This window comes from Gadus chalcogrammus, chromosome 11 (genome assembly GCF_026213295.1).
Source record: "Gadus chalcogrammus isolate NIFS_2021 chromosome 11, NIFS_Gcha_1.0, whole genome shotgun sequence".
Classification (NCBI taxonomy): domain Eukaryota; kingdom Metazoa; phylum Chordata; class Actinopteri; order Gadiformes; family Gadidae; genus Gadus; species Gadus chalcogrammus.
Genome location: NC_079422.1, coordinates 9360590 through 9374836, shown reverse-complemented (window position 1 = coordinate 9374836; position 14247 = coordinate 9360590). Strand labels below are relative to the sequence as shown.

General features: G+C 49.3%; 1 protein-coding gene across 1 annotated transcript in view; it reads right to left on the bottom strand.

Moving 5' to 3' along the window:
• The window catches only part of znf385d (zinc finger protein 385D), a 73980-nt gene that overhangs the window by 26220 nt on the left and 33513 nt on the right, over nucleotides 1–14247 (bottom strand). The window contains exon 3 of the mRNA XM_056601983.1: nucleotides 46–153. Coding sequence (XP_056457958.1) covers nucleotides 46–153 — 108 coding nt within the window. The remainder of the gene's footprint in view (nucleotides 1–45; nucleotides 154–14247) is intronic.

Below are 14247 nucleotides of genomic sequence, written 5' to 3'. Positions count from 1 at the left end.
AAAAGTACAGAGACTGGTTTTGTGTGCAGGCTTAACCGGACTCACCTGGGAGTTGAACCTCAGCTGGCACACACTGCAAGACACATGCTTCCTCTTGACCGTGGGCACCACCCCCAGGGTATGATGCAACACAGCCTTCTGCACCGGGTCCATCTGAGACAGGAGGTAGGGAGATACCGGGACAGACAGAGAGAGAGAGACATTTTGTAATTTAATATACGTCTTCTTTTTTTATATACTACTTTACTTTGCGTGCTTTGGCAATGTAAATTCATGCTTTTCATGACAGAAAAGCCCATTGAACTTGAAATATGAGATGTAAGCGAAAGAGAGAGTGATATGAGAGAGACTACTACTGAGAGAGAGGAAGCGAGAAATAGAAACAGAGAGAGAGAGAGAGAGAGAGAGAGAGAGAGAGAGAGAGAGAGAGAGAGAGAGAGAGAGAGAGAGAGAGAGATAGAGAGAGAGCGAGAGAGAGAGAGAGAGAGAGAGAGAGAGAGAGAGAGAGAGAGAGAGAGAGAGAGAGAGAGAGAGAGAGAGAGAGAGAGAACACGACAGAGAGATACCCCCAGAAAAACCCAGAGAGAAGGAGAGGCCCAGAGAGACAGAGAGAAAGTCAGAGAGAAGCAGAGTGGTAGAGAGACCCTGAGTAACACAGCGTGAGTCAGACAGAGGGAGACAGAGCGAGATAGATAGCGACAAAGATAGATAACTAATGAAGACACAGTACTCAACAACAGCAGCCTGTAAATATGATAGTGAGGAGCCCAAAGCCTCTCTGGGCTCCTGGCTGACACATCACGCTCAAGCATTCACACACGCACACACACACACACACACACACACACACACACACACACACACACACACACACACACACACACACACACACACACACACACACACACACACACACGCACCACACACCAAACTTAGAGCCCGGACATAAATCTCTGCAGCTACAACAGTTGCCGCCTGGCACGCTGTGCAGATATACCGTGCATAAGATCACTATTGGCACAGGCCCCTGGGGTCTTTTTTCTGATCTCTCCTGGAAGTCCACTACTCCTGTAGCCATCCGGGATCACAGTCTGCCTGACCGCTAAGTGATCAACACGGGTGATTCATGGAGGGGTGTAAATATACACCCTGGAGGTTCAGGCTGTGGATTTTATATTTGGCAGGAATCTGGGTGGTTGTAAAGCAAAACAATTATAAAGTAATAAATACGTGAATAATGAAAAATAATACCACTAATATACCATTTTAGTGTTACATACATAGAATAAATACTAAATATCAAGACCGACCAAGACAGAGTTGTAAAATAAATGAAAAGAAATAAAATAAAATAAAGAATAAATACCAAAAAAGTAAATAATGAAATACATCAAATACCTAAGAAAAAACAAAACAGACCGTAACAGTGTTGTAAAAGAAACACCAAAACAGAGCGCATCAGGGGCCCCAGGAATGCCACATCAGGGGGGATAATGAGAGCACAAGTGAATGAACAGCGCCTGGCTTGCGGAGGTGGAGAAGCGGAAGGTTAATATTGCCGCTTTTCCACTGCATGGTACCAGCTCGACACGACTCGACTCGACTCGACTCAGCTCGCCTTTTTTGCGTTTCCACCGCGAAAACATGGTATCTGGTACCTGAAGTGGCTGCTTTTTCGAGTACCGCCTCGCTCTAGGTTCAAAAGCGGCTGAGCCAATGCTAAAAGGTGACGTCGGCAGACGGCCGGCCACTGATTGGCCAGAGAGTGTGACGAAGTCACGAGAGCGACATGGCAACCATGCTGGTAACAGCCATAGCAGCGCCGCAGCCAACATATTCCACTTCTTCAACATGCCAGCTAATAATACGAACACGAATACCATCGCATCGATGTTCTCCATTGTTGTTATGTGGGTTCGGTCCATGTGTGGTTTACGTAGGTGTTGTTTGCGTCGCGTACAAAAATACGTCACGGCCCTTTCGCGCAGCCGACCCCGCCCACGTCCCGGAGGTACTATTTGCGGTGGAAAAGGACCCGCGCTGCTACCGTGTCGAGTCGTGTCGAGTCGTGTCGTGTCGAGTCGACCCACATGTGCGGTGGAAAAGCGGCATATGTCTCGATAATAGCACCGTGCAAAGGCTGACGCACTCTGGAAGAGGCAGCTGTCAGATCTATTTGTGTTTGTGTGTGAGTGTGTGTTAATGATCAGTATGCTATCGTAGGCCTACATGGTATCGTGTTTAATGATCTTTTCTTACATTTCAAATCTTGACCATTGGGTGGGGTGTTGTAACTCGGAAACCAACTCTCTCTCGCTCTCTCCCTCTCTCTCTCTCTCTCTCCCTCTCTCTCTCGCTCTCTCTCTTTCTCTCTCTCTTTCTATCTCTCACCTTCTCTCTACCCCCCCTCTCCCTCTCTCTTTCTCTCTCTCTCTCTTTCTATCTCTCACCTTCTCTCTACCCTCTCCCTCTCTCTGTCTCTCTCTCTCTCTCTCTCTCTATCTCTCTCTCGCTCTCTCTCCTCTCGCTCGCTCTACTCTCTCTACATCTCACGTCATCCAGCTCTCTCCTTCTTCATCCGTCACTCCCCTCCGTCTGGGTCTCTCTCTCTCGTCTCTCTCCTCTCTCCTCTCTTCCTACCGTCTCTCTCCTCTTTCTATCTCTCAACTTCGCCCCTCTCCTCTCCCTCTCTAATTAAACCCTCTCTCTCTCTCTCTCTCTCTCCCTCTCTCTATTCCATCTCTCTCTCCCTCTCTCTCTCTCTCTCTCTCTCTCTCTCTCTCTCTCTCTCTCTCTCTCTCTCCTCTCTCTCTCTCTCTCTCTCTCTCTCTCCTCTCTCTCTCTCTCCTCTCTCTCTCTCTCCTCTCTCTCTCTCTCTCTCTCTCTCTCTCTCCCTCTCTCTCTCTCTCTCTCTCTCTCTCTCTCTCTCCAAAACAACCACCTCCTCTCTCCTCCCCTCAGTGACTGTGACTCACGGTATTACTTTAAGAAAAATATCCAAGCCAAAAACTCTTATGAAAAAAGTCTTCCATCATAAATCTCACCCAAGTTTTCCTCTTTATTTTTTGCTTCTTTCGTTTCTATTCCATTTTCTGTCTCGTGTGTGTGTGTGGGAGATGACATATGCATTTGGCGTATTTGCAAGTTTTTCTGGCGAGGCAAAGCTGCTAGTCGAGAGCACAGAGAGAGAAGGGAGAGAGAGAGAGAGAGAGAGGCAGAGAGAGAGAGAGAGAGAGAGAGAGAGAGAGAGAGAGAGAGAGAGAGAGAGAGAGAGAGAGAGAGAGACAGAGAGACAGAGAGACAGGCAGTCTGGCACACTGAAAGACTGGCCCAGAGTTCTGGAGAGCAGCAGTTTAACACATCTGGGCTGCGAGCGAAGACAAAAAAAAAGAACTCAAAGCAATACCCCTAACTGAAACTGGACTAGGAACATGTTATTTCACACCGTTGCTGAAGGAACAGCCAGTCAAAGGGAAATAGAGTAAAATGAGATGGAGAGGAGGCTGCATTAAATAAGGTAACGCAGCGGAAATCGATGCAGTTTCGTTTTTCTGCTTCAAAGGGAATTCATTATTGAGGATCAAAAATGTGCCCGTACGGCTCAGGAGTCATATCCACTGTGCACTTTTGGCCAGGCTGTCTCAATTACCCGTAATTCAATCTGATCCCCCACCACATTACTGTTTGCTGGGTCGTTTTTTTCGAAGAGAAGTACCGGTATTTCAGTCTCCGTCTCCCGGCTGGGTGGATAGATGTTTTCTTGGCGTTCCCGTGGCACCCAGCTGCACAGAACACACACCAGGGAGAACGAGTTCCCTGAGATCTGCTCAACCCAGCTGCAGGACCCTCCAGACACACACACACGCACACACACACACACACTGAACACATACTATACACGCAAGCACAGACAATCCAAAAAGCCAACAGACAAAATCCACACAAGCACCCACGCCACACACAGCCGACCCACACCAAACACACACAACATCTTACACACCCCGCGCATATACAGCGGCACACACACACCAAACTGTCATTGGACCTGAACCCATACACTATTTTCAGGCCCTGAATGGGATGCAAACATGTACTTGAGTAAATGAGCACCCTTCAAGCGAATCATAAGCGTGTTCAATTTTCTTTTACTAGAAAATTGTTTTGTAATCATTGCAATCATCGCATGCACATACAAACAAACAAACAAACAAACAAACACACACACGCACGCACACACGCACACACACACACACACACACACACACACACACACACACACACACACACACACACACACACACACACACACACACACACACACACACACACACACACACACACACACACACACACACACAAAGCCCAACCTTACAACACCGACACAACATCTTTATCTCTGCAAAAAAAGGCCATTGCTTTGTCTCTGTGTCTCTGTCTGGGGGTGTGTGGGTTGGGTGTCCCTTCTTGTTTGTCCTTCTCTGATTGACTCTGTCAGGTTGTGGGCGGCAGGGGGAGGGGGTCATCTACTGGATGTTCACTGACAGCCCGTTGGGGTGGGCTGGAGCCAACCGACAAGCAGGGACAGATAACGCAAGAGGACAACTAAGGTGATGCGGGCGGGGGATAAGAACAATACTAAAAAGCAGGGAGGGGGTGAGCACCAACTCATCTCTAGCCTTGGAGAATGAGCGGGGAGGGAGGAGGCTAGTTAGTGGAACAGCACCACTCTGTAAGGAGAGCTGTAATGATAATGAGGATTATTATCATTGTTATTGGGCCGTTGGGGTTGCATTCTCAAAGGTTAAGCACTTTTAAAAATTATCATCTGTCCGTCTGTCTGTCTTTCTGTCAGTTTTGAAGCCCACATCCTCGCCTGACTGGCTGTTTGTATGTACACAAAGAGGTCTGGAGGTGAGACAGAGAGAAGGAGAGGAAAGAGAGAGAGAGAGCGGGAGAGACACCAGCCTTGTTTACCGTCAAGTAAAGTTGGATGAATGACCTGTCAGATGTAACCCCCTCCCATGCCCCCCCCCCCCCCCCCGTCTCACCTCCACCACCTGACCTGGTCAGCAAGTTCCCATCAGCCACTGCTGCCACTGCAGACGGAGAGCGGCTGCTGTATCACATTAGCGATGCCCGTGTTTCATTAGCGAGTCAAATACAGAGCAAGAGATTGCATGAAAAGGTGTACGTGTGTGTGACACTGTGTGTGCGCATGTGTGAGTGTGAGTGTGAGTATTAAATGTTCTTTAGAAATGCAAGGAATTGTATAAATCTGACCCCACCATTTATAAAGTTGTACAATAAGTTGTGTCGGGTTTCTTTGTATTTCTTCACCCCAAAAATAGAATTTCTGTGCTAAAATGCCAGCCTGTAATACGTGAAAGGCAGTGTGTGAATGTTGAACGCGTATTTATTGCAATTATATTTCAGGGGGGTGGGTGATTATGTGGTGCGTAACAGCCCATAGCTACTCAAGCAGAAAGCTAGAGGAGGAGAGAAGTGTAGAGACGATATGAGCAAAAGAGAGAGAGAGAGAGAGTGAGAGAGAGCGAGCGAGGAGACGAAACCAACACTGAGCACTTCCACTGAACAGGGAAATTCACTTTGAATCAAAGCCATACGCTCTCCCTATAATCTTCCTTCATCTTACAGCAACGGTTTTATCTGAGCCACTAAAGATGTCTCTGATCTCCTCTTTCTCCCCCCCTTTCCCCGCCCCCAACCCCCCTCGGGTGGCTGAAGCAAGGGGGAGTCCTACCAGAGGGATCAGTTCATGTACCATAGGATGATAGGGTAATGTCATTCTTCTACTTATTGGCAGCGTGATCGGTGGCTCTGGCTCACCGTTGGCTCCGACCATCCGTGAACCCCGAGACTAACCCGAGCGAGGGGAGATACAGGACGGTACAGAGCGTCTCCTGTGATCCTCTGAGGTGGTGTAACCGACCGGAGCGAGGGGAGATACAGGACGGTACGGAGACGCTCCTGTGATCCTCTGAGGTGGTTTTGTTCTTGTCTTTTGCTTTGAAACAGAATGCGGTCGCTGCTGTACTGACGAAGGCCTTTTTTGTGATTCTCACCCCCTTGAGGCTCTTTCGTCCCTCATCTGGGTTTTCAAAAAGAGAGAGAGAGACAGAGACAGAGACAGAGACAGAGACAGAGACAGAGACAGACAGAGAGAGAGAGAGAGAGAGAGAGAGAGAGAGAGAGAGAGAGAGAGAGAGAGAGAGAGAGAGAGAGAGAGAGAGAGAGGAGAGAGAGAGAGAGAGAGAGAGAGAGAGAGAGAGAGAGAGAGGGAGAGAGAGAGAGAGAGAGGGAGAGAGAGATAGAGATAGAGAGAGAGAGAGAGAGAGAGAGAGAGAGAGAGAGGGAGAGAGAGACAGATGGAGAGACAGAGACAGAGAGAGAGAGAGAGAGAGAGAGAGAGAGAGAGAGAGAGAGAGAGAGAGAGAGAGAGAGAGAGAGAGACAACTGCAGACTGCCGCAGAGCCCCAGAGGCTCAGAGAGAGAGACAGAGAGAGGGACAGAGACAAAGACAGAGAGTGAGAGAGAGAGAGACAACAGCGAACTACCGCAGAGCCCCAGCGGCTCAGAGAGAGAGAGACGGAGAGAGGGTGGTGTAAACCACGCAAAGGCAGAAACCTCTCGACGCCGGCTGGGCACGCTTTATCTAAAGTGACGGCCTCCCTCCTCTCCTCTCTACCGCCTTGCCGCTCTCTGTCTCCGCCTCTCTTCTCCCTCCTTCTTTCCTTCTGTCTCAGTTAGCCTGCCCTCTACTTTCCTGTCCCTCTCGCTCCCCCCTTTCCTCCCTCTTTTATCATTTTTCGCTCCCTCTCACTAATCGTCCCTCCCTTCGCTGTCATCTCTCTCTCTCTCTCTCTCTCTCTCTCTCTCTCTCTCTCTCTCTCTCTATATGTTTTCATTACCTCCAGCTCACATCCAACTGCACACATAAAGCACACTACAAAAAACGACTGAGTTAATAATGCAATCATGTCCCCACACGCACGCACGCACGCACGCACGCACGCACGCACGCACGCACGCACGCACGCACGCACGCACGCACGCACGCACGCACGCACGCACGCACGCACGCACGCACACACACACACACACACACACACACACACACACACACACACACACACACACACACACACACACACACAGCATTCAGGGATCTTCTTTCATAACTTCTTACACAGTAGACAATACAGTGTCTCTATTATATGTTGCCTTACTTATTCTCTATCTTATTCTATATGTTGCTTTACCTCTTTTTGAACCAGAGAAGGTTATCCTCCCAGCCGGAAGGATGTGGGTTAAATCTCCCTCATATCCTCTATGTTAAGCAAGGTGACCCGAACCCTTGCCTGCCCTAAAAGACAAGAAGTCTCTCTAAGTCCCCTCGGATAACAGGATGTCCTGCTATGACTGAGAATAGTAAATCACCACATGTCTCAAAACAGTGCTCCTTCTCCTCTGAACCGAGCCACCCTGAATGGGAGGTGGAGGCTGGGTGGTGCTGGTGGTGGTGGTGACGGAGGCGCTGGTAGTAGCTAGGTAGGTGGCGAGTGAGGTGGCGGTGAGGGAGGTGGTGGTGAGGGAGTTGGTGGTAGTAAGGGAGGTGGTGGATGGGTGGTGGTGGTGGTGAAGGAAGGGGTGGGGGGTATGGGAGCCGGTAGATGGGGGGTGGTGGCGGTGAGGGAGGTGCCTGATGTGAAGTGGCGGATGGGTGGTGCCGGTGGTGAGGGAGGTGGTGGTAGTGAGGGAGGTGGTGGTATGGGAGGTGGTGGTAGTGAGGGAGGTGGTGGTGGTGAGGGAGGTGGTGGTAGTGAGGGAGGTGGTGGTATGGGAGGTGGTGGTGGTGAGGGAGGTGGTGGTATGGGAGGTGGTGGTAGTGAGGGAGGTGGTGGTGAGGGAGGTGGTGGTATGGGAGGTGGTGGTAGTGAGGGAGGTGGTGGTAGTGAGGGAGGTGGTGGTAGTGAGGGAGGTGGTGGTGGTGAGGGAGGTGGTGGTAGTGAGGGAGGCGGTGGTAGTGAGGGAGGTGGTGGTAGTGAGGGAGGTGGTGGTACGGGAGGTGGTGGTAGTGAGGGAGGTGGTGGTAGTGAGGGAGGTGGTGGTAGTGAGGGAGGTGGTGGTATGGGAGGTGGTGGTGGTGAGGGAGGTGGTGGTATGGGAGGTGGTGGTGGTGAGGGAGGTGCCTGATGGGAGGTGGCGAGGGAGAGGGGTTCAGTAGAGTCTCTCTCTCCCTGTCCCTCAGTCTCCCCTGAGGCACGCCGCCTGCCTGTCTCTGTCTCCCCTGAGATGAGGACATAAAAAAAAAATCACAAAAATGCAGCATCTGTTCACCTCCATCCACCTGCGGCTCTTCAGCCCACCCCGGCCCCCCCCCCCCCCCCCGGTGGGGGAGGCGCGCACGGCTGTGTCGATAATGGCCTGATTACACCGCGCAGGCTGTTTAAAACACAACACAAAACCCTTTACAGCGCTGGGATGCCGCTGTTTTGCCTAATGAGGTCCGTACGACCGAGAGGACGAGTGTGTGACTGTATGACTGTACGACTGTATGAGTATGCGTGTGTGAGTGTGAGAGTACAAGTGTGTTTGGTTAGTGCCAGAGTGCGTCCATCTAAAGCACTCTGAGCGCGCCGTGTGCCAGGAATGCGTGACAGGCCGAGGGAAGGAGAGTGCTACGTCGCTGCATTCAAAGTGTTTCTGCGTTTTATTATCGGCTGCATATAAATCAGCCTCCCTCGGCGAAGCAGCTGAGCTCCTGCGGACGCTCTTTCCGGATAGCAGGGTTTTTGATTTTTTTTTTTGCTAAAATTCCCTGCCGGGGTAAATTGCTAATCCATCAAGATATCAAAGCGCTCGGCGGACACCCGCAGCGTCCCGCTCACGGAGGCGCTCGATGAAAAACCAAGATGAGGCAATCCGTCTTCCGCTAATATTCACCTGTGAATATTCAACAGAGCCAGTTGTAATCAGAGGTGGGGTGATTGCCAACCCCCCCATCCCCCCCCACCCAAACCTCTTATCCCGGAAATCAATGGCCTTAGATCGTAAAGATGCAAGAGCCACCTGCGGACCTTAGAACCTGTAGCGATGGATCTCACGCACTACAAAGCCCCCTCCCTCACAGGCCCTGAGGCGATGTAAACGTACTTAGCTCACACGAGCTGATCTTGGTCAATAAGACTCAAGAGTTGGCAAAGTAAGTGCACTGTTCTAAAACTTTACTCTGGGGATCGATGTAGAGGTAACAGATAAGTAGATCAACGGGCCTTGATAATCCAGATGAAAAGACGGCTTGCATTTGTAAATCACAGTTTATAGAGGAGGCGACGACGGAGGAGAAATCTGAGCAGAATCGAACACTGACCCCCCGGTGTTCAAATCTATTCTGATTTCACCTTGGATCCAACCTGGTGCTGGTTGTACTAATCTCTCTCCGGTCTGGCCCATCACAGTGGCTCTGCTGGATCCAGATCAGCCAGCCGTATTCTAATTGGCCGCTCATACGGTCCCGTTCTCCTGCCAAGGCATCGCATGCCCGGAGGTGCTCTCAGGAAATCAGATTTTCCAGGTGATTGCTACAATTCACATTTTCCACTTCCTTCCAAAGTAGATATTCTGTGACAAGCCAATCAGGCCGTTTGTCAATGATTAACAACAACAACAATGATGAAGTGGTAAACAACAATTTTTTGCCTCAGCAGCCTCTCAGCGTTTAGAACAGACATTAATTTGAGGCGTACGCTAAGCCACAGGAAAGCTCATTGGCTTCGCTAAAGAGCGGAACAGATCTCCTGACAGCCACTGCTTAAGCACGTAATAACAATCACAAGATCTCACGATTTCAATCGCAGCCCCCTTGTGGGGAGGCTGGGTCTCTTCGGGGCCGTGCGGGGCGCCAACACTCACACGGAGAGGGGCCTTCAAGACCACCAACTCAAACAGTGCACGAGAAAAGGGCACGTAACCCCCCCCCCTTAACACCCCAGAAACAAGATTGCGTTTGTCTAGGTGATGACGACGCCCATGGCGTTACAACCACTAGACCGCCCAGTCCCCGCCGCGGCCCTCTCTGATCCACACACTCAGATCTAGTCCTGGGGGGAGAGGGCGGCCCTCTCATAAATCCGCCGAGGACCCCGCCCGAGTGTCTCCAACCGTGCGAAGCGACTCCGCCAAACTCTCCCCCCCTGAAGGCTGAACAATGTGCTTCTCATTAGGCAGAGAACAAAGTGGTGTCCGCAGGTGCAGAGCAATGCTATCCCCCCCCCCCCTGCCACCAACACACGGAACCACTTGAGACTGAATCCCAGCGTGGGGCTGCACGTCATGCAGGCGCTGAAAAGCCGGGCCGACGGATGGGCGGTTTGCGTGTGACAAAGAGGAACCAGAGAAAGAGCAGTTTTGTTTTGCTTTTCTGTTCTCTCAGATGTCTCTCGTTTTAGCTGCTTTGTTTTTCAAATCAACACGACCATATAAAGTAGTCTGGGGCAGAGCAGCTTACATCCACACACCACTGTGCCCGGGAACGAAACCCCTTGATGACAACACAAGCCTGTTCCTAATGGGGATCGGCGTGGTGTCAGAGAGTGGCGCAGGACAGAGTAAACGTGTCCAGATGGAGTGTAAAGGCGGACATACTGTCGGTGCCCCGTGTAAAGAAACACATGGTGAGGTAATGTGAAGAACAGATACCCTGTCTCGTGTCTGCTGAGGCGTCCAGCGAGGGGAGATGTTTGGGTCGGACGTTTCTATCTACTTTACGAGACACTTTTATATCAAATGACCTTCAGGGGATACTGAGAAAGGACATTTGGGGGGGGCGGGTTTAGACAGTGACTACGGTGGCATGTCAATAATAGGGCCAGCCCGAGCCCGAATATTCAAGTGTTTGTAAATCCGTTCGTACGGTACAGTTAAGTAATCTAACCTCAATTTAGTATTTGAAAGCATCGGTTCTTTGAATGAGAGGAAATATACGCTTTTTATTCAATGCATGTTTGCATCCCGCAGGTCAATGGTTAGGTCTAATGTCGCTAAATATCCCAGTAATATCCAAGGCAGGAATACGACTATATATGTAAGTGTGCAAGACATTACTCGGCCCGAGAGCACTTTACAACAGTGCTTCAGTTGAGGTGACAGTAGCCATCATCAAAGTGTCATGGCCAAACATGGAATAACTTAATTATTAATTACAGATATGAACCTTAGGAGAACGCTATCGTAGCACTTTGACACATGCTGAACAGAATCAGCAAGACCGACAGACACAGACTTTAAAGTAAGTGGTTGTTTTAATGGTGGTCATATTTATTATATGTACTGGGGTTCTCCCCGGGATTTTGTTTTCCATTCTGGCGCTCACACTTGTTATTTGCGTCCAAGAAATAAGAGTGTGGAAAGGGGGGGGGGGGGGGGGGGGGGGTAATGGTTTAAGAATGGTTCTAATAATGAACGAATTAAGCAGCTATTTCAATGTTTAAACATGGCCAAAAGATACCAAAAAGCCCTTCCTAATAATAATAAAGGGTTGGTAATCGAATATACATCCATTCATGTAACGTCGTTATGGCGACGAGTGCGGCTATGGTTTGGAGTATAAGCCGGCTTAATAATAATTATCTATCAATTAGTTAATGACCAAGTCTACTTAATCCCCATCTGGGTTTCTGTAAATAACACTTTGCATAGAGCTCAGTCTCATAAGCAACATGAACTGTGCTTACACTGTACACATTAATGTTCCACATCACTGCGTCCCGCTCTTATCACAGGAGCCAAGTAGAAAGCATTCTGGGATTGTTCAGAAGATTATGTTCACATAACATGTTAATGTATTGATACAGGATATATGCCGGCATGTTACAGGAAATGAGATTATGGCCATAGGTCGCAAAGAAGCGCACAATGGATGTATAGGGCTTATACATCGTATGGCCACATCGCAATAACAGAGTATAAACTACCTCCATTCCACTCCCTCAAGCACCGAAACAGCATCAAAAGGGCAACAAGCAGTTCAAACCCACATGTTAGTATACATGTATCTGGAAACATTGATATTGAATGTACTTTCAGGAACGTTGCAATCAACGTGGTTTGCAGAAAGATTAAAATAGCTTTTCCTTCTGGCGGCTTGGTTGCTGGTCGATAAGGAGCAGGTAATGGTTGGACAGTGAATACAGAGACACCTCATTAAGGGGTGAGATCTCCTGCCAGAGAGCATCTAAATGTAGCATGCAGACATATTGTTAACCAGATCCTCTTGGCTTGGAGTCAAACACGTTAAACATTAGATTATCTGGTGCTAAATATTGTGCAGTGCTTGCCTCATATTTCATGCTCATAAAATGAAGGTTAAGAGGCCGTTATTTTCCATTCCCAGTGTTCCTGAGCTATTCACGATCCTTCTACACAGAACACACACTGGTGATTAGATTGTGTTCTGCGTTTAACATTACAGTCTATAAAATGAGGGTCAAAAGGCCATCGCTATTAAGTTCTGTATTCATGTTTTAATTTCATGTTCCAAATTCCAACGGCAGCTGCTATAAACTTCATGAAAAGGGGGAACAACCTTTCTTTTCTTCTGGACGTCTTATTAAATCTCCATTCCATGCCATTCCTGGGGCCTGATTTTGGGATGTTGGTGGTGAGGCCTGTGGTGGTGTTGAGGGTGGGGGTGGACGTGCTAGTGATGATGGTTGTGGTCATGTGGTTGTTTCTGGTCATGTGGTGGAGGTGACGGTGATGGTCTTTGTCATGGGGTTGTTTGGGGTGATGATGGTCGAGATGATGATGCAAGTGGTGTTTCTCTCGGAAACCTATCATGGCATGTTGTCATAACGACAGCATCCATCACCACACTAAACCTCCACCATTATTAAAATACCTAACAGCCGCAACCTGGCACTTTATTATGACTAGTTAACTCACAAGTGCCGCTATGGGGCACGCTACCTAGCAACCAGAACTACAGGCATTGTACACAGCATGTTTTATGTCTGACAAATATCGTTTAAGCATACACCTGCTGTCACTCAGATTAGCAAAGGAGGAAAATACCAGAATGTGGCTCCATTTTGGTTGGTTTGTTCAATTGACTGTAGCGGATCGAACAAAACAAGCCTTTATCCTTTGGGGGGACTAGAATGTACCTGTAGGACTCTTTGAGCGGGATGCCCTAACCCGTACCTGCTAATTAATGGCATGAGTCAACAACAACAACAACAACAACACTTTCTGCTGCTTTGGATTAAAACATCTGCTTCGTGACTTAATATTATAAAATACAGATGTCATTACAGAGTTTCAGCAGATGTTGTTTTTATTTGTTAAAGTTACATTGAAACAAACACTGCAGTACACAGCCGGTTCTCTCTGTCTCTGGTTAAGACGTGTTTTCTGTTTGAGTTTGGTGAAAGAAAGAGGAGCTATGTGAACATCCCTGCTCCTTACAACACAAGACACAAACCCAAGCTAAATCTCCTCACTATTATCTCCACATTCCTCCCTGGAAAGATCTGCTGGCAGGGCTCCAGAAGGTGGAAGGTGGGGAGAGAGAGAGAGAGAGAGAGAGAGAGAGAGAGAGAGAGAGAGAGAGAGAGAGAGAGAGAGAGAGAGAGAGAGAGAGAGAGAGAGAGAGAGAGAGAGAGAGAGAGAGAGAGAGAGAGAGAGAGCGAGAGAGAGAGAGAGAGAGAGAGAGAGAAAGAGAGATCGAGAGATCGAGAGAGAGGGGAGATATTACCATGGGAAAACATATGAAGACGAGCCTGGAAAACATAAGCCTGCCCGCCCCCCTACTCTCAGGGCCTGGGGGTTAAAACGCCTCAGAGCTCCAGCTGAAAGATAGGGCGCTGCTGTTGTCTGTGGCGTATTAGACTGATATGAACTCTGCTCCACTCTCCATCCCCTCTCCCGCTCTGCCCGCCTCCCTCTCCCCGCGCTCTCCGGGCCTGCCAGGTGCGACTCGCTAACAGACAGCTGGCACAGAGGAGGGTCAGTCGGGCGCTCTGGAGCTTTCGATAGAACCAAAACCCCCCCCCCCCCCCCCCCCCCCACACCTCCCCGACCGGGGCTGGGAAAGCAGGATTTATAGAGTCCATTAGATCTTTATGGGACACGTGTAAATCAAACCAGGACTGTTAGTTAAAAGCAGTCTCCGGACTGCGCCCGGCCTTTGTTGTTGTTCATTCTTCAGAGCGGTACGTAGTGCCAACG